Here is a 22,997-nt window from a genome sequence, read left to right on the forward strand (position 1 = left end):
TTTTAGTGTCATGTTATATTTACACGTGTTTAATTATTAGCTTTGCTGATAAACGTTTACCCCAATAGATAAAGGTAATCAAATAATGTCTTATAAAGTATTATTTGTGGTAAATAAGATTAAAAATTCGAATATAATTGCTACCTAAAACATAGTGTAATACGATATATGAAATAGTTTGTCTTTATAGAGTTCGGTTAAATAATATAACTGCCGATCCGTCGATTGTCTTGTAGAATGTATTGAAGTTAAAAATAATTTAATAATTTTGCCACAGATTAGAAAAAAGGCCGTAGGTATAACTTAAATGTTAAATAAAAAATTTAGCTAGTTAAAAAATAATAATATTCAAAAGCTTTAGAAAGAATAGTTATAATTATTTCAACATTTAATATTAGCTTGACAATTATTTATCGAAATAGCGTAATTAGCTTTAAATTCATACTCACGTGTATCCAGCAAGTATATTGAGCAGTGTAGACTTGCCAGCGCCAGATGGTCCCAAGATGCAAGTTAATTCGCCTGATCGAAATTCGCCCGATACGTTGTGTAAAATACGACGTTCACCTGTGAACAACAAGGTACATTGAAAATTACATATTTAAAACTTCTAGCAAAGACAAAAAGAGACAGATGATTGTATTCTTTATTCAAATGATCAAAACAAATGTCAATTTTAACAACGAATAGAATATGTTCGATTATTAAAAAAAGTAGTGTCACCTATACTAACCATTAATAACATAATCTAAGGTCACAACCAGCTTTTCAACGTAAATATTTGAATAAGAGACGAGTAATATTGCATGTTGCATTCGATGCTCATGATTTTCGCATGTAAGCTGGAATAATATTTGGTCATAATTTTTTAATTAAAAAAAAAAAGATAATAGAAGATAAGGTTGTTTATTCTGTTACTAGCATGATTGTTATTCGGCCAATAAAAAGTAACAATGTTCAAAAAAACTTAAACTAAAATCTTTTTGGGATATAAATTTCTATAATTATTTAAATACATTTTTGCTTTGCACGTTGATTGAAATTATAATCAATAACAACGCATTACCTTATTCATTAATTCATTTGTCACACCTAATATTGTAATAATACAAGTTATAATAGACTAGTTGTCGCCCGTGGCTTCGTTCGTGTTTTAGGAGGTTGGTTGTCATGTGTTAGGCTATGTCCTTCCTTGGAGTTCGAGTTTGCTTCAAACCAAATTTCGTCAAATTCATTTCATTGGTTTGGCAGTGAAAGAGCGACAGACAGACTGAGATACTTTCACATTTATAATATTAGTATAGATTTGAGAAATAGGTACTGGACTGCAGTGCTTTTAATTTCAACCGGTTTATTAGTTTTGTGTTAATATTGACAGTAGGCCAAAAAGGTATTTGTTCCAGCTTCGCGTGGGATATATTAGACGTACCTACGTTTTATATTGCAATAAGGAATCAAATACAGAAATCTCATACAATAAATTAATCTTTCTAAGGTTAACTTTTCAATTTCATATCTTTATAAAGGAAAGCATCATTCCTGTGACGTTTATGTTATCGCGGTATTTTTGGTTTTTAATATAATTTAACAGCCTAAGTCGTATAAAGCTCAAATATTTTTTAACGACTTCTATGCAAAACATCGGTTTTCTCTATTTTTATTAAATTGAATCTGAGTGTATTATTTACTTAAAAATACCTTAAATTATATCTGAATAAAAGCGAAAACCGCATCAAAATCGAACATACGTGGTTTAAAGAAATTTAACGAAGTAACGGACAGACGAGAAGTGACTTTATTTTATATTATTTAAACTAACAGCCATATCATAATAACAATAATTTTTTTAAACCAGTTTACTCAAGCTTTCTAGAACAACATCGTAATATATCACAATGAGTGTTTATTTATACAAAAGAGTAAAATGTTTACGATCCATTCTGCACATAGCCTTCGGTCAGTATAAAATTTAGAACAAATTGAGGTATTAAATTTTATTTTTATAGGGCTTTGTGTTCGAAGACTTATTACGGCTTATTGATTTTTTCAGGCTAAACCAATTTTTATTAACATAAGCTTTTATCATAAAATTTTATGTATAAATATTTTACTTTTTATGTTCTGTGTATAAATTCAGTTCACAAATAAGAGTAGCTTTTTCTACGTAACAACTTTTGTTTTCTTTCTATTTGATTTTAAAAGAGTAATTATATTTGAATGCACCGTAAAATGTATCCACAATTGTATCATTTAAAATCAAATTTAGACTAGCTGTTTGATTTACCTTTTAGTTCTGTATAAATTGAAAACGTGTAAATATCAAAAAGAATGAAAGACAATGTCGAATTTTATGCGTTTTTATACAACTAAAGTCAGTGAAACTGACTAGCTATCCGTCCCGGCTTCAAAGGGGTAGAATAAAGGTCTACATACATTGCATGTTGTAATACATCTTACTCTATTTGATTACGCGACGCACGCGAATGAAACTCGCAGTCTGTATTTTTGACAAATTAACTATCATCGTATATATTTCACCAAATTTACATATAACTTTAACGAATTATATATCTAAATATTGCATGTGATGCACGAGGAAGCTTTAGATTCAGTTTCATAAACGCTTTCATACAGTTTTCACCGTTAGACTGAGTGCAGAAAACTGTAAGAAACCGTTTATCGCGTTTAAATAGAATACGAATTGATAAGCTCATTGTCTATATTAATCTTATAAATGCGAAAGTAACTCTGTCAGTCTGTCTGTTTGTCACACTTATACGGCTAAACCACTTTACCGAATTTTATGAATTTAGCTATGAAGCAAGCTTGAACCCCCCTTGGATACTAACCCAAACAAAACAAAAGGCGAGTTAAGCCGTGGGGGACAACCAGTTCTTAGAATAATGCTTTAAACTGTATTAATACTCAGTTCGCCTTATAAAAAATAAACCTCTGACGCTTAAGGCATGCAACCGTATTTTAAAGTGGTGTTGAAGTTAAATGGGTTTTAGACTTCCATTAACAGAAAACAGACTTGCGGTTAAAAAAATAATTAAATAAGACCACAACGGTCAACAGAAATTCAAGAGCTATGTAAATCTAGACTTGATTTTCACTTACACAAACATTCTTTGAAGCGGATTGCGGTTTCACAGTTTTTTTTAGTACTTTCAATGTTTTATATGAGTAGTTGTTTCTTTAACATTAACGAGTTTGTATTTTATTCAAATAACAGAGCACTTAATTCTTTTGTATGAATGAGTACCAGTAACATGCAAGTTTGTCGTTATATACAGGCTCTTAAGCACATGGTTTAAAGTCCTTTGAGGAAACAAACAAATAAAACACCGAATATCGACACTCTACGGCCTCCATCAAACGTTCCAGATAAGAGACGAAACATTATACATACTACAATTGTGTGTGTAAATCCGTTTTAAAACTACAAAATATATTCAGATAATCGATAGCATTATAGTTATTTCCTATGTATGAAAACTCTTTATCCTGGACACTGAAAGGGTCTTCCAATAAATAATCAAATAAAATCTATTTATAACCTTTTTCGAAAGAGCAGGAAAAGCGTCGCCTTTTATTTAATTTATTATAATCTTGTATCCGTATCCACAATACGCAAAGTCTACTAAAGTTTATACAAAAATAAGTCAATGATTATCTTGATTTATGATTTATTATATTTTAATGCAATAATCACTAATTGAATGTTTATGCATTATGTTAAAATATATATGTAAATGTTGCCTTCCAGGAGACGTAGCAATTTACCTTGTTATTTGCAAGTTATTAATCATATTCGACCGAGTATTTAAACAATATTATTAAAGGTTAAATGTAAATACAATACAATACGCAATACATTTATATATATTATTTATAATAGTCTTTATATTTATTATTTTAAAGTAGCATGTAATGCTAAGAAATTTAATTTGCAATTAAATTTTGACATTCGTTTTTATGATATTAAACTTATTAGGTGTACATCATATTAATTAAACAATGTAATAAAACAATATTATGTCACATATTTACATAACCCACGAATGTGTTAGTGAAAAAAATTAAAAACTTTTTATAGTTTTTATGTGATACATGATAAACTTAAATAAATCAAGCTATTATTATTTTTTGTGATAATAATCGTTATATTTATAATTAACTTCTGTAATGTAATTATTTTGCTTGTTATGCTTCTTCGAAGTTACAAATTTTCCCGTCACATAACTTATAGATAATGACGACAGCTTGCGAGTGACAGGTTAACGCGTTATACATTTGTAGCTACCTAAAGATTTAAAATTCTTTAAGCCCTTAGTAACTTAAAAAGGTAACGCGTATGTTGTTACTTTTGAATCAATTATATATATATATAAAAAAAAAATTGTACATTTTATTATTAAGATGATTGTGTATAACATATTTCTGAAAAAATATTATATGACGAGTGACATGCTAACAAATACACTGTACACAAACTGTAAACAAAAATTATCATGTAAATAAATATTGAATTAAGTGAAGTAAAGTTGTTTTTATTTTGTTAATATATATTTTATTACATCAAGTGAAGTAATGTTCATACCGTCTTTGAAAAACGAATTTAATGTTTTTCGAACGTATTAAGAAAAGATAAGAAGCATAATACATCAATTCTATTGCGGGTCTGCGGTACGTGTCTCAGACCTTATTCTAAATCTTCGAAAAATTCAAATGATGTTCTATCCAAATGTCAAGAAATAAATTTATTTATAATATAAATAAAAAAATAAACATACCGCCTTCTCAGAACGCTCGTTAGATTTAGCAGAAAAAAAAATTAAGCTGAAATCTATTAATTAAATCATATAATAAATTATACAACAAATAAAATATGTTAGCATATTAAATATAATGTTTCATTCTCTTTATTATAAAAATATTATTAGTAGAATTAATTTAATTTCAATGACATACCTATTATATTACATCCGGTTTTGACTAAACTAATTTGTATTTAAAAATAATAAAAACCGGATGTTGCTACAATGGAAGGATTTGTAATTTAATGAACATATAAATTGACATCCCTACTTTAATCGTAATGCAGTAAAGATCGAGCTGAAACTATTTTTGTATCTGTTTTGACTGTGAAATCACTTCAGGGTGAATAATTTATTAATTGTAAGGAAATATTTATTTATTCCACCATTTATTATTAATATTATAATAATACCGACCGAAGTATATAGTATAGTATACATATAAAGGGGAGAGCGGCGGGGGAGGAGTTTGATAGAGCATCATGGCGGGTACCGTCACGACATACAAGTCGTGGACACAAAGACGAGCTCACATTTGATTTACATTAAAAATATATACATATATATATCTGAATTTAAAAAGGAAAAAAAAAAATACTATGTTAAAAGTATTATTCACTTAATTCATGTTTGTTCTAAATGTAAAAAAATTAAGTAATGGTCAGTCATTCACTACATAGTAATTTTAAATTATTCATGGTATGCACTGGGTACGTGTTAATGAACCATTACAACTAGAACGAAATAATTAACCATTACAGATAGTCATATGTGATTGTGTCCGATAACCATTGCGGTGTGTGGTGTAAATCAATTTTTAATTACCTTAGTTATCACAATAATTTGCATTGCTACTGGATTCGCATAAATGTATACAGCGAGCAAATTCCTGCATGTATAATGTTGTGAGTAACACATTATGTGGGTGTAGATTCTGATAGATTTCTGATACTTCACGTAACTCTTATGAAGCTTGTTATATGTGATTTGAAACTTAACTAGCTGCTGAATAAGGGAATCCCGTATAATCCCGTTATAATCTTAATGAGATCCTAGCGTATTTTATATTAAATTCATTTACGGTCAGCTGAATCTTGATGAGGTAACAAATAAACACACAAAGTTACTTTTTATTTATAATATTATTATTATTAATAGACTTTTTTAACGTAACGTTGAAATGTTAATTTTGTTGTGTTTTACTTTTTTTTTACTGTATGTATACACGAAATGTATTTAAATTAATAAAAAATTGTTATACATTTGAAATGCTGACTTTTACATTTTGTTAACTTATATTTTCAGATTATAAGATACGTAGATGCTATCGTTCAGCAGTCGATTTTGATACTTTTGTCGAAATTTAATCGGTGATATGAATGGATTTCAACCCGTTAGCCCGTGTGATATCCAACAATAAATAAACAAATAATTCTTATTTTAAAAAGTACTTGGATAAAAAATCTAAATTTTATTCGTACGTGGTTGAGGTGAGTCGGTATTATGTCATAGCATGAATAATGACTGTAAAATAATAATAGCTCATGAGGCATTGTATTCTCGATGTAATCGTGGTCAATTCCTTCCTGCTACAATATGCCAATTGCTGCTTATTACCGTAAACTCAAAGGAAGTGCACAATTAAATTATTAATTTGAATGCTTAAATTGATATGTGACAAGTATAATATATAGTAATTATATGACAATTATTTTTAAGGTAGAGCACAAAAAATTGCATGGTTCTTAAGGCTTATTACGACTACTAACGAATATGTAGGTATTCGTAGCTACTCGTAATATTTCATTGCAGCATATAAAAATTTGCTGAAGGAGTTTGAACATAGATTTTTATTTTCAAACATTTTAAGGCAACATAATTTCTTCGCGTCAATCTGTAGGCTGTCGAGATGTGTCAAAAGTGTCGATCCTTAGTTCCTGCGGAAAATTTTATTTCTAAATATTGTAACTTTAAAAATACCCTTATTTTAATTTTAATTAAAAACAGTTCAAACCAATCTTCAAGTACTTATACTGTCACTGTTTTATGTTGCCATATTGGAAGGTATTTTACCACCGCAATAAAATTACTACAATTAAATATAAATGAATTTAAAACCGCGTCTGAATTCGTATGTTTTCCATATGGCTTTAAATAAAATAAACATCATCATTAGAATATAACTTAATATGATTATTTACTCGGTAGGGCTTTGTGCGAGCCCTCCTGGGTAGTGTAAGAACTTGGTCTTAACTCAGAAATAAAATGATGTTTATAAGGTTGTTTTATATCATTTTTCTTCATATCAAGAATAATAACTAATATTTTACTCGATGCGTAATGAAAAATATATATTTGAGAGTAAATTTTCCCGCCATAACGATTATCTGTCAATGTTCATGTTGCCAGATTAAAAAGATAATATTATAATGATTAATACCTATCCAAAGTGACAGTTACTTGTCTGTAATATACAGATAATAATAATTCATATAACATTTAATATCAAGTAGTACAATCTAATTGAGTCTTACATTAGGTAACAGTCATTCATCATATATTCTACTGCCAAGCAGAAATCTTTTGTATTGTTGTGTTCCGGTTTGAAGGATGAGTGAGCCAGTATAAGTATAGACACAAAAGACATAATAACTAAGTTCTCAAAATTGGTGGCTCATTGGGGTTTAAAGAATGATTAAAATTTCTTACGTCGCCAATGTCGATGTTCCGTGGTGACGACTTAAATCAGGTGACTATCATTAATTATGTTTTAAATTAGTTATGATCGATAGCTATAATCAATATTTACAACATATTAGCTATATATCGTACGATGAAGCAAGAACATTTATCCGGTTTTAAAATATTTTTTCTGATGAGTAAATATTAAAAATTAGATGTACCTATTAATCAAATCATTTTTTTATCTGTGGTTTTTACTAGAATCATTGTTGATTGGGTTGTAAATCATAATCGGGTTTTATCGACAGAAATCACAAAATTTTTGCAAAATAATCAAAACAGTTTAACGTATGAACTTTTATTAAAACAAGTCTTAATAATAAGGAAAATTATTTGACGTTAAGAACGACAACAATGAAAAAAATTTAGTTACGATTGTATGCTTGATAAGGATAATTTGTGGCTCGTTTGGCACGTGATTTTGTTCCTCATTACGGTGACATTTGAATTTCCACGAGGCAATTGAATTAAAATAATATACACATTATTTAATAATAACTAGTATATTTTGAAGGACTTAATTATTTTCATATTTCTTCAATTTTGCTCATCGCGGTAATTTTTTACAATACTAAAAAGTATGTGTTTTTTTTTATTATATTGTAAAAATTTGTAATAAAAACTCCTTGTTATAGAAATCATCAATTTTGTACAAACATAGTATAAAACAAAGTCGCTTACCGCTGTCTGTCCTTTTGTATGCACAACTTTTTTTTTAATAGATAGATTGATTCAAGAGGAAGATTTATATGTGTAATACATGCACAATATAGTAGAGAAATACTAAGTTTTAGAGGTTTCTAAAGTGATTTCGTAAATAAAAATATATTTTTGCGCTTAAATGCAAACGCTGATTGAACCCGACGAGATATGTAGATCAAAATAATGTACCACAGTATTGTACACCTTAAAAAAGTTTTCAAAAAAGTCCGAGATGGCATATGTATATCTCTTAGGAATAGCCCACTTCAACCATTTTTTATACTTTACTTTTTTCGAGAAATATTGACCTATTTTCGAAGCGATTTTAAGCAATACAGCATTAATAAATAAATATTATATTATATATTGATAATAAATATTTTAAAAGATATTACAGATTTAAAACGCAGGGACATAGCGGTTTGTATTGTCTAATGTCTGAAAAACTGTGAATGTTGTAAGACATTCTGTAGTATATTTCGTATCAGTATTGCACCCGTGCAAAGCCGAGGCGGGTCGTCAGTATCATACAATTTTAATTATATGATACTGCTTAAGTCGCAGAATGTAGAACGCTTATTATAGTAAATGATAATTTAATATCTATCTCCTATGCTAAGTTATTTATTAAACCGAATAATGTAATTAAATATAACAATTATTTTTCATATAAAACACGTGTACCTATAACGATGGTATCTTTAGTCATTTCTTCTACTTCAAGGATGCATTAAGGATGAAAGGAGAAATAAAACAATATACTCGTATACGTACATACGAGTACATTGTTTAATTTTCTCTATAAATGTTTTGTCTCGGTGTGAATGAAAATGTATAATTATTTTTAAAGTGAATTAATAGTAAGCATCTTACGTTATGATTAAAGATTTAAATATAAAAATTTAAATACAGTCACTTAATATAATAGATTAATGATATTCAATTTTTTCATTCAATACTATGGCTAGGTTTTGTCGTGGTAATATTGAGTAATGATTCTAGGGCAGAGATGAAGACAGGGATGAGAGAACTTATGCCAAAAAGGGTCTCTAATTGATTGCTTGCATTCAATTGACCGCCGGTTTTAAGGACGGGGGACTATCGGTTCTACTTAATACTCAATCTCCTAAAAGCTTCTAGAAAAGAACGGATATTTTACTGATATTATGTCTCATTTATAGTGAACCTCGTCTCAAATTAATCATTGCGTCATCTCTATTTAGTAAGGAATATTATGTTAATAATATATATATATATATAATAGAATAAGTGTTAATATTAATAGAGCTTTCTATTTTCAAATAAATAAATTATTAACAAAAAACACAGAAACAATAAAATTAATGAAATAATATAATAATAATTATTAATAGATGTTTTTATTATTTAGTGATATTTAGGTATTTCATGAAGAAAAAAATATGTATATCAAAAACCCTGTGTAAATTTAAAAGATAAGAAAAATAAGTCTATTTTAAGTAAAATCGTACCGAATAAGAAGGGACAAAGAAAGATAAAGAGAAGCGGATGTCACCTGGAGGAGCATAGCGCCTTTTCCTTACATGACGTTTTCTGCTAGTTCACTCTACTGTAAGCCGTTTATTATTAACATAACGAAATATAATATTCTTCAACACCACAATATGAGCCGGCACCAGAAATATTGTCGAAATTTCATCTCAATCAGTCAATCAAAAGTTTCAGGATTTACTAACACATACAAAGTAAATAGTTAAATGAATACTTGTAAGAATTATGTTTAATTAAAATTCCAATGAAGACGAAGACGAAATGTCGTTGTATTGTTTTAATCATTTACAACTTAAAGAATGGGATTAAATTGAGACTTTGCCTGGTACGTTTCGGGCTTATTCATAATTTATATTAATTGAAGTTGAGAAATTTCTAAAAACTTTCGAGATAGAAGACACTCGCTTAAAAGAACAATTTGTTACAACTGTTTGCGGCCGCTCTCGGTAAATGCTGGGTTTACTGGTATAACAGATAAATTCACGTTACTTGTGTAACACGATAGGAAGTAGCTTATGATGTCCTAAATAGAAAAATGAATAAAAACATGATTTTAATCTGATGAATTTGGCAAGTTGCACAAAACTTTATCTATTTTATCTATAGTCTCTACTCTTTAGTTTGGGTATTCAGGACTATCAAGGATTTATGTATATGTTAACAAAAAACTTTCTGCAACTTATATATTTAGATAAAATAATTTTAAGTGTGTAATCTGTGTGTAATCTGTGAATCCTGGTGGCGTGTCGAGATCGCCTGACGCGATGCTGATAAAATTTTAATGTTTGTATATTGTGATTAAAATTCCAATGTTATGTCGCTATAATACTATTCGTAAAATGTTCAGAAGCGATTTAAGAAAATAGGAAAGTTCTTTTAAATAACGAGATTTTGACAAATACTTAGCAATATTACAGTCTTTTTTTACAATGGGATAGCATACAGCGCTATAGAAGTTTGAACCACGTCTAAGCACGGTTTGACCTAACACGACATCCCTGTTCGTTCGACCTACCGTAGTTGTTGTTCGAACGACTAAATCGAGTAAGTTTTCAGTGAGAAAAACGTTTATAATAAACTATATGTTATATCATGGCATAGCTAACGATAAATCGTATATTAATTCAACTTAGAAATTATATATTACATACATATTTATGTATATAATCTTATTATAATTTTTTTTTTAATTTATACTTTTAACAAGTTTTTTTTTACGACATTAAGTTATTAAAGTCAAGGAATACACTATTTGTTTCTAAATGTTGTATACCATATACCTGTCTGTAAAAGCATCTATATGTAAATTGCTCACGCTCGTTCGAGGTAATGTTGTTTACGTTATTCTATATTTCAACATTCTAATGTACCTAAATATTTCCTTAACAATATCGTATTTTCAAGTTCAATATACATAGTAACAGTCTGAAAACGTTCTACAGGACCAAGACCTCCCATCCCTGCTCCAATGCTGGTCGGTGGATAATGGACTTGAGTTTCATCCGATTTACGCAGGTTTACTCTTGATGTTTTCCTTTACCACCAAGCACTAGATGATTTACTTTTCCACTTTGATTTTTTTTTACTTATCCAAGTTTGAACCCGCAATCTTCACTTAAGTTGCAGCTGTTCATACTACTGGCTCATACATCTTGGCTTTAAAATGCATGAATAAAAAATATCACAAAGAAACGTTTGGATTAATTCATTCGTATATAAAAAGAAGTTGGATAGTGGATTTTGTGATATAATATTCAGGAATTAACGTCAAATAAGAGCAGTACTATTGATGTAAAATGCTAAAGGACGACCGAAACAAAATTGGATGGCCTATCTGAAGGATGACATGTGCAAGAATGGTTTAAGTGAGGATGTAAAGAGAGAGATACAAATATATATGAATATATATAATATGAATGAAAGAGAAAACCAAAGGAGGCGATGCAAAAAATATGACATAAGTATAAACATATTTATAAACATGTCATTCGTAATCGAATTAGTGGCTGTATATGTTTGTGGTGTTTTGTTTTCTAATCTAAAGAACCGGTTTGATCGGATATTTTTTAGATAAATTAAATTTTAAAACATCGATTAATATCGAAATTTATTATATCCAATCCGACACGGTTATTTAACTATGCAAAACAGTACCCACGACGTTAATATTTACATGACCTGACGATTAAAGCCTAAAATTAAAGTAGTTAATATATAGTTAAGGTCACTAGGGAGATACAAAAGTTTCTTATGAACAGTGTTACGGAATACAAAGTTGCTAAAAGATCTCCTTGAGGTCTAATTCCTGGTTAGCTTAGGAACATCTTACGGCTCTCGGGACAGATTCGCAAGATAAGAACCGCAGTCAATGCCTAGACGATCTTATTAACACCAAAGAGAATCAGCACATTCGAGGAAAATACAAATGAAAGAAAATTAAATTTACTTCTAAAATAACAAAAACGAAGCTATACATGAAAATAGCACAATTTTTTAGGTTTTGTTATTTATTAAGAAATAATAATGTAATATATTTTATAAATAGCGACCCGCCCCGGCTTCGCACGGTTGCAGTTTAATAATAATAATATCATATAATTTAGCTTTCTGTGATATTTTTTTATAGTTCTTAGGAAGAAAATAGGATCATTAGTTTCGATTGCCCCTTACAAACAAACGAACAAAATTACTTTTTTATAAAATAAGTATATTAGTAAACACGAAATAAAAGTAGGTATAATTAGTACCTACAAATTACATTATTGAATAATAACGTTGTCATGATATCAATGATAATAATATTGTCATGAGTGGAAATTGAACATGGTATGCTTCAATAAGTTTAAATTTCCATAAATATAACGTAGTTTAAGTCATTGAAATAAGATGTTACGTCATTGAGACGGTCTATACCGGTCTACTGAAAAATGTTACGTCGTTCGTTATAGAAAAATATGGACCACTTGTCCTCAAAGTTCCAACCTATAATAAGTTTAAATAATCCAGATCCACCAAGTCGTCTTCAAAATAAAATACATACAAAAAACGAAAAACAGCCAATGATTTTCTATTGCTGATATTGAAACACAATTCAGCTTTTTTCAAAGATTTAAGATAATTATGTCAGTAATTAGTGGATCAACTCGTACGCTTTTAAGGAACTAATATTAGACTTTTCAAAAAGGGAACATAAGAAACGAATAAATGGGTTTGTCGTTATTACTATCTCATAAAACCTATTAAAATTTTATTTAATTTTGACTTTTAACTTATATTGGTACAATCATGATAAAAGTTTACCAAATTTTAATAAAACAACGATATTATCACAAAAATAATCCAAGGTGACATAAACAAATTAATATCAATAACATAAAAACGACTTTAAAATTTACACTTCAAAAAAAAACTTAAGTTTTTTTTTTAAATAGTTTTATAGGCCCGAAATTGTGCCAACTAATAGTAATTGGCTAGTACGATCAATCGGCACTGTAAGATATATCAAATATCCCTTACATCGTAAATGCTACTGACGTTGAGAACTGTGATGCTATCTCCCTTTTGCCTGTGGTTACACTGATCAAAGTAGTCATTCTTCAAACTGGTACACAACGATACAAAGTATTACTGTTTTGTGGTATATGTATACTAGTGTTCATATGTCAGATTTAGTCTTAGCGGTGTAAGTTTTTTCTTATATTCTTTATGAGACCCTCATATTCAGACATCGTCATATTAAAAATGAGATACATTTAAAAATAAGTAATATAACTCACCTAATTTTTCACAAATAAAATAGACGAAACACAAGGAACAGACACGCAAGTTAAAAAAAAAATATTTTAAATATTTCACCCGTACACTTAAAGTAACAACTAAAAAAATATATTTGAATATTTATAATACCTGATTAGTTATTTATAGATGGGTTTTGCATGTAAATTGCCTTAGCTCGAAGCGAGTTAGAAAATATAATGCCATTTATTTCATTTCGAATTCGCCAAAAAAGAATATTAAAAGGAGTCGTATTTGTCTCTACGGTTTCTAATAAAATTGACGATATATTTTTTAGAATTGGAACCGTATGCTCAATGTTGTCTAGACATAAGGAAATACAATTAGAATTTATCTGACAGCAATTTCTCTATCAACACTTTACAGCTTTGCTTACTTAATGTAAATAAAAATTTTTTTTTAAAATATTTAATAATAATATATTTACTATGCAATTATACCGCTGGCGAAACTATACAGCCGTCATAATGTATACGGAAGATATGCGAGTCGAAAGACAAGTTACTATGCCAACCCCAAACACTATAAATTTTAACCATAAAACAAACGCCTCGTAATCACCCCTTGTACAGGTTTGAGTAAGTGAACGGGGGCGTTGAATGTGTAAGTTAGAAGTTTGTAAGGTAGGCAACATGCAACTCTTAAAAATGTGTTTTAATGAATGTAAGCAGACAAATACAGCAGCGAGTGGGTGGTCCAACTTCGTGTAAGCCCGTCTGGTTAGGCACCATTCACCATATGTTCTACCGTCAAGCATTGATACTTTGAATTTTGAGCCAGTGTAATTACAAGCACAAGGAACATACTCGTAATAACTTTGTTTCCAAGGTTGGTAGCGTGTCTGAGCAATGGTTCAAGTTTCTTACGCCGCTAATGTCTATGGTTGTGACCGCTTACCATCTGGTGGCCATAATATAACATTAGCCATATCATAAAAACCGTCACACCCATTTACCCTCTAGCGGGGTGAATTAAAAAAAGCAGCTTGTGTCTTTCTTTGAAGTTCAAGTTAGAAAATATAATGTAGCTTCATACCAAATTTCATCAAATTCGATTCAGTGGTTTGGCCGTGAAATAGCAACAGACAGACTGACGGACAGACATAGTTAACTTGACGATATATGTATTTATTATTGGATTTGGAATTAATAAGTATTTATCTCATTCGGAGAACAAAGAAATAAATTATAATACAATGCCCACGCATCTCTCGCTTAGAACAAATGAAAAATCTATGGAAACCCTAAGTAAGTTGTAGGTTGTATTTTTGTTTTGTTGTACTGTGACGTTTTCTATTAAAATGCGTGCATGTACGTGAATTCACTTACATTTATTATATGTATAATAATATTAGAAAGGCAGATACTTACATTTTTATAAAAAAAAAATAATATAACGCAGAATTTAAAGTACGGAGATTAGTCAAAAACTTAATTTTCTAAAATCGAACCGATTAAATTTATTTTTAAAAGTGAAGTTCATAAAAATATTGATTTTCCTTAATTCGTTAACGGTTTAAATTCTCGGATGTGGAAATATTTTATCTGTAATATAATCATGTTGTTCTGATTGCGAACTATTATTAATTTAATTCTTATGAAGTTAAAAAAAATATCTTCCATCGTATAAGAGTATGGTTCATGTATCATAATATTTTGTTATATTATATTTATAAGTGTTATTAATCTAATCTATTAATGGTGTGTTCAATTTGACAAATCAAATAAGTTTTCGTATTATACATTAAAAATATATGACCGCATATAAGCTGTGGCGCATGTTTGGAAAGACTGAATGATGTAGACTGTGGCTATAGGTAAATACATTAGCATTATCACTAATGGGCTAGATTTTGGTCATTAACGTAACGACCAAAATGCTATTATTAAATTTCAGTATATTTATGTAAATTCCTAGTAATTGAGCTAATAGAATACAGGATTACGATAGATATATGTTAAATGATGAAATCTAAATAACGGATGGGCCTAAGTTATCTAAATATAATAATCTTATAGTATAGTGTGTTTGGTGAAATGAAATGACGATTTAGATTTCACATGCGAATTTTTCAATATTTTTGAACATTTTGTTTTTTCATTGCATTACTATCGTAAAACTTCGTAAATGTATGGAAAATAATTTTACTGTACAAATGAAGGACTTGGAGATTGTCCATTGCGGATTCATAGCAATAATTTTTATACCGGACAGAACTTGATATTCGGTCCAGAATATAAAAGATTCGCTGTTAATAAGGCTATTCCGATTTCCACAAAACATATAAATACAGTACTTTTGAAAACATATTTTCGGCATTGTAACAATTATATATTATCCATATAAATGGTATTGCAATTTCGCTCCAAACCATGGGAATGTATTTCGGTCACGACACAGAAAGTACGGCAACCACTAATTATTTAAACCACAACAATTAAATATGGCTTTATCAATATAATCATTTTTATGTCAATATCGTTGGGAACGTTATTAAATAAATATTAATGATATAATAATATTATGTAAACATATTTATGTTATTATTATATAATTTATCATTCTTATTGCTATATAAACATGTTTGAATAAAGTCGAAGTCGACGAATAGAAATTATAATTGCGAGTAAATGGGTATTTTTTCATCGATCATTTGAGATTTTCTAGCTGGGATTTTTTATATCTACCTCCAACGCGCGCAAATTACAATGTCAATTAGGAAACTAGAGCGGGTTGACTGGCAGAGAATACCATGTAGTTTATTTAAACTTTATTGACCACAAGCAATTGAATGGTATGGTACAGACCTGTTTGTTTACTCACGAAATTAAATGGTATTCTCTGCAAGTCAATCTGTATCCTATCATAAAAAATAAAATATACACTACTCTGTGGTCAGGCACTGGGTAGGTATTTTTTTCTTATAGCACCAATGTCAACAGACAGTGATTACCGCAAACCATCAGGTAGCTTATCGACACAAAACCGGTATGTAGGTAGGAAAATTTAGCTATCGCGAGGTAGTTTACCTACGTCCAAACGGCGCCACGGTTTAACAGGGTAGCAGGATTCCTTTGATAAACAAGCATGATCCAATCCCCCTTCATACTTTAATCCTCGCTTAGGACAGGCAAAAATACCAAGATATTTCACTCGTTTAAACAACAAATTTGACTAGGTAAATGACGTGAACTTGGGACAATAATTGAACAATATCATGGAATTTCCGGCGTATTTAAAAATAGAATCATACTTATTTACGTCGATTGACATACTTTAAACTACCTACATAACTACACTAAACAAATGTTCAAAGTGAGGTCCTTCTCGTGTGATATATAGTTTTTTAATTTCTCCTCAACAGTACAACACCACGCGCCGCTGGCAATGTATCCACACTTAATTTATTTAAGTGGATTTTTTTGGAAATTTGGTCAAAAATTAAGTACCTATTTATTTTACATAGTTCGAATGAGAATCATGTACCGAGTATTCTCTTTAAATATTGATAGTAATTCACCAGGCACTCTGTATAAACTTCCTACAGAAATAACAGATTGTTATTGGCACTGATTAAACCGCTACAGAAAATTACGCAGAGATTTTCAATGGTGATAACTAAAGACAGCACGTTTTGTATTGTTTGTGTTGTCAATTGTTATTGGCGTAAAAGTAAAGGAGTATTGAATCGTTTTAAACTACAAAAGTGCTGTCGGGCTCATAAATAAATACGATGTCATCATATTTGATCTTTAAGTAAAGCAAATATATAATTAATTTTTTGTTATTGTTAAAGTTGTGATCATCAAAAATGACGCATTCATTTTGAGAATGTTGGCGGTCTTTCATAGACATTACTCTGTTTTGCGTCGAAATCCTGTCGTTTTTAGATTCCCGGGATAATGAAACACATAAAATATATTATAACTATATCGTATTGTTTATATTAAATAACGTATTGATATTTTACTTATGATATTATGTATTAGGTACATATGATAAATGATAGTATAAATTCTTGCATACGAATTAGCATTAATCTTTAATAGAATGTAAATAATTATGTAAATTTTAGTAAGTGTATTTAAGTAACATAAGTAACAACGATAACAATCTTAACATTATCAGATAATATAATAAATATTAAACAATCTAAGTTTAAATATAAACAACATTATTATCTTACATTTAATATAGTTCTGTAAAATGACGATTCAAATGTGTTTTATACTTGAATAAAGTATTTTTAATTTTGATAGGTTTATATTACCCTTAAAAGTGGTAAACCGTTTTCGAGTTAACAACATTAATCGGGTGGGAAGTGCGGTTGGTGCGGGGTGGACGTTTTGTTTTTGAACACAGTACGTATCAAAGAAATATTAATGAATACGGTTTCTAGATTATTCTGTCTTATATCCAAAATTATTTAAAATGATGCTGTTTAAAGTGCTTAAAAGAGGATGGTTATGTTTTATTGAATCTCTACATTACTTTATATTGTATGGCTATATAAATTTGATTCCCTTGTTAACTCGAACTATGTATAGCCTGGTAAAAAAAAAAAAAAAATGTTTTTTCAATCGTCTTTATTTACGGAATTTTGACGCGACTCATGAAAAGGAATTGGCAAACTGAGCCGATATTACAAATAGCCGAGGCAGGAAATTGGTGTTCCGCGGACTGGGCACAACAAATTACAGCAATTTCCATTCTTCGACGTTTTTGCGTATCGTTCATACCCTTTTCATTTACCATGACTTCACAATACCATATATTACTACACACATAATACACGTCTTCAAATAGGTTTCATTTTCTTGTTTGCTGTTTGCGAAGTTTTGTATGTAAGTTTTACGTTTTTAACTTCACACTTGGATGTTGGTGACTGTATCTATTCCAGTCTTCAAAGTTTTATCCTGTGCTTTTAGAAGGGTGTCTGAGAGTATGCGAATAATTGTTGTCGCCATGAATGTATATTTTCTCTGAATATAAGGAGAAAATGATGATATCGACTATGTTCTAAGTAATTTTGTAGTTGCATAAATTTAAAATTAATTCAATTTGTCACTTATTAATAAATTATTTTTTTCTAATCTATTCTAAAAGTAACAAATCGAATCTCCAAACAAAACAAAAATATCATTTTTATTATGAAACGACCTTCTGTCACCTCAATCTTAAACACAAAAGGTTATAAATGTTGCTCTAATAACATAATTAAAAACCAAACGCGTCGTAGAGAGAAAGAGCGAGAGGGAGATAGGTAGAAAATACGATATTGTTATTTCTTTAAGGAGTTACAAAAAATGACTAAATTATTTGGATTTCCTTGATTTGTTATTTTATATATATTTTTAGAGTGTAGATTTGTTCACGTTCCACGATACAAATCATCCGATGACTACGATAGCTGGTATACATATATGTATATAGGCAGGACGTATGTACGTAAATTACTATGTATTACTAGTTAAATATGATTTCAACACCAGCGTTATTGAAAAATTGACAGTTACACGAATACCTGTTTTAAATTAATTTATAAAATTAATATTTTCATAATAAATTATTAATAATTTAAATATTTATTAAATTTTAAAATGAGGTGATATCGTTTTTCCACTTAGCGTTCCACGGTAGTATATTGGTCGAATGAAAAGGAATGTAATTTCCACAACGATCCGAATAGTTAATGTAAAACAAATGACTTCATCAATTGTTTAATTAAGGTCGTAATCAGCTGACCTTTTCTGACACCATTTACATCCATTAGAGTTAACTGTTGCCACTTATTTATTTTTAATAGATAGTCCAAAGTATTTTTTGTATTTGAAATCTTAAAACATAACCATCATTTTCCTCAACTTAATTTTATTGAAGATCGTATTACACTTGAAAATAAACTATTCATTAATTTAAAACGAAAACAAATATAAAGTTAGTTATTTAATAGGAAAACACTTTTAATGAGATCATTACTGCAGAATCTTGCAGGTACTTCTCGGAATAAATCTACATTCCGAATCGGTAGTAGCTTTTCGTTTAATACGGTTGTGTAAAATGATGATTCAAAAGTGCTTATAAAAGCCTACTTGAGTAAAGTATACTTTAATTTAATAATAATAAAGAATAATATAATAAAAATAATATTACAATGTTACAAATGCACTTGATATAACCTTATTTATTTTCGAAACTCATTCTACATTACGTCACAAATATAAATAAAAAATATTGCTCTTTAAGGTTTTAATAAAATATTGCTTTTTGTGTTTTTGCCGGTAAACGTCGAAATTACAGTGCGTGGAAATCTATCATAGTTTTGGGTAATAAACATTTTTTTAATTAAAACTTAACCAAAATTCAACAATACAAAGTTAATATTTTTTATGAATATTCCGAATTCTGAATTGCACTAGAAAAGCACTTGACACTGTTTCTGGAAATTTTCAGTTGATTTTATACAGGAAATTGTAAAGAGGCAATGTCACTTTGCATTAGGTTTTTTTTTTTAAAAACGCTCTATGATTTTACTATACTGCAAAAGCAAAATAATGCTAGAAAATAGAGCTCAAGCTTCATATTGGGTCAAAGGCAACGTTTTGCATATATGATGTAAATGATAGGACTTTTTAACGAAAGCAGAAGAAAGAATTTTTAATTTTTACATGTTTTCATTAAACAATTGGTACTGATATTGGTTAAGATTTTTTTTATTAAATAGCAAGATATTTTTTAATATTTCAACGTTATTTATGGTTTGTATTTATAGTAAATTATATATATATGTTATATAAAGTGACTTATACGCCTTTTATGCATTTTTACAAATTTTTGAATTACAACAAAAAAAAATGTTAAAGAATTTGGCAAACAGTTTTTCACAGTAATAAAAAACATGTTCAGTAATAATTTTGCAGCGATAACTATAGAGTACATTTTTCTACTAAATACGGCATAGTGCATAGTTTATGCACTATGTTAATCATAACTACAGATATAAATTAGTTAAGTAAGTAACTTAACACTGAATATTTTGCCATTAAATTTGTACTATTATCTTCAGTGTGCGTCAGAGAAAATTTTGCCTAAAAAATCATCATACAATATAATTCAAAGTAAACGTGGCCGGTTAGCAAACCGGGGCCGAGTCTGCTGATTCACGTTAAAATAAAATTGATTTTGATTATTTCATAATTTATTGCCGTGTCTTTCTTTAAATCAATCGTGGATCAATGAATCGATGGAAATTCTTTGCACTCAAACAGTTTGCAGGCTCAACAGATCGGGGTAACAATTAATATTAATATGAAATTAAAATCGAATTCAGTCTAACAAGGGGTAGCCCACATAGTTTATTTTATATAAAACCAATAATTTTGTACATAAGTTTTGTAACATTTATTATTATATAAGCTTTGTATAATATCCCTGCCTGTGCCAACCTGTTATCACTAATATATTCTTTCTTGCCAATGATCCATAGGGCACCTTTTATAATACGACATCCACGGGTCGAGATTGGCTGCCCCATAATCCTATTCACACATACGCAAACTTAAACAAATATTTTTTTCATTGTTTTCCTTTATATTATAACTCTGTATTTCTTATATTTGTAATATTTTTCCCAACTTCCGCAACAATAACAAGCTGAACGGCTATTAATCTTTATCGATATATTATGTATTAATTTTAGTACGTCACGAAAATATGCAAAAGACCAATTAATATTCAAATATATGAATGAATAATACTTTGAACCTGTTTATGCTTTGTTTGAAGTCAGTTCTAAATAAGACAATACAATAATATAAAACGTGGGGTACATTTTTTAAAAATATTTTTGATACAGTTTTAATATCGAAAGGATCAATGGCCTTCAAACGTTTCTGATATTTAATTAATGATTTAAATAATGTTAATAGGGAATAATTTATATGCAAGCTCCATGTGAGCCACTTTGACCTCTCTTCCGATCGACGGTTTTAATCGTTTTTTATTTAAATTTGGAATAATTTAACAGCACGGTTACATAACCAAACGATTAAAACATATATATTATTTAATCCACATCAGGGACAGAACATCATGTGGGAGCTCAACGAGGGAGCTCAACAGGGGAACGAAACGGAAATAATAATTAAATAATTAATTAATTTACAGGTTATGATACAGTCAACATTGAAATTAAATAATAATGTGGTATTTACTTTGTTATTAATGTTGGTACATACTTGGTGGTAGGCTGGATAGATACCACCCACTTATCACAAAATTTGTTTGGAACAGCAATAATTTGTCGTGTTCCGGTTTGAGGGATGAGTTATATAGAGGCCAGGGTAACTATAGGCGCACAATCGCGAGTACGCCTACATGTATTACAAATAAACAAAAAATCAGGGAAGCAATGCTGGACACGCATTGTAAATATGGTTATCGAAATAGATAGCTTACAAAAGTAATGGCGAGGTAGAGTGAAGAAGTGTGGTTATAGTGACATTTCACTTGACTTTGACTATGGGGTTCCGTTCAAAGTTTAATGTTTTCCTCAATGATAGGTAAGCGATATCGTCGACGTGTTCAACCAAACTAAAAAATATAAGAATATGAATACAAACAACATATTTTGTACAGTTGCTTGAGTAAGTAAAATATAAAAACAAGCAAAGGAGTTTCTCTTGATTGTTCTTCTCACTTATATTTATATTTTGAAGGGTTAATAGTGGTTTTGGAATTAGTTATGAATAGGAAATTTAACTTTGGGATAAATCAATTACATATTTAAAAAAAGAACCTTATACCTGTGAAATCCCGTCGTAAATCGTGATAAAGTCGTTAGTTTTATACCCGGGTTACCTTTAGCAGACAGTTATTTATACGTCAATTTATTTTATTCATTGAGTCACCGTTCGTGTGACTCTGTTTTAGTATTTATACAAATATTGATATAATACAAATTTAACAGGCAGACTTAACAGTCTAGTCTATTATAAGAATTAATATTTATATAATATGTAATATGTAATATTTATATAATGTTAATATTATATAATATGGCATAGGGTAACCCCTATGCCATATTATATAAATATTAATTATAAAATATTAATAATGCATAATGTTAAATGACGTAAAAATATGTCAAACTACTAACTTCCAACGATATATCACAGTTTTGTAAAAGTTTCTTTATCGAAGTGAATTCAACGTAGATTTTGCAATTTAAAAATATGCCCAAATGAATGCAGGCAGCCTCACGTTGCCGAATGTAAAATTTATTGAATGCACGAATCTGCAGCGCCAGTACCGTTCGAAAATATACCAAATTGCGTGTCAATATAAGTGGTTTAAAAAATCAAATGATTCTATCTATGTAGATGTGCCAAAACTTAACAATAATAATTA

The 22,997-nt window shown here is 29.2% G+C and overlaps 1 protein-coding gene across 1 annotated transcript in view; it reads right to left on the reverse strand.

The window, feature by feature from the left end:
• LOC113404416 (ATP-binding cassette sub-family G member 1-like) overlaps positions 1–22,997 on the reverse strand; it is a 72,890-nt gene that overhangs the window by 20,366 nt on the left and 29,527 nt on the right. The window contains exon 2 of the mRNA XM_026645304.2: positions 450–567. Within this exon, the coding sequence (XP_026501089.1) occupies positions 450–567 (118 nt within the window). The remainder of the gene's footprint in view (positions 1–449; positions 568–22,997) is intronic.

This window comes from Vanessa tameamea, chromosome 10, assembly GCF_037043105.1.
Source record: "Vanessa tameamea isolate UH-Manoa-2023 chromosome 10, ilVanTame1 primary haplotype, whole genome shotgun sequence".
NCBI classification, from domain to species: domain Eukaryota; kingdom Metazoa; phylum Arthropoda; class Insecta; order Lepidoptera; family Nymphalidae; genus Vanessa; species Vanessa tameamea.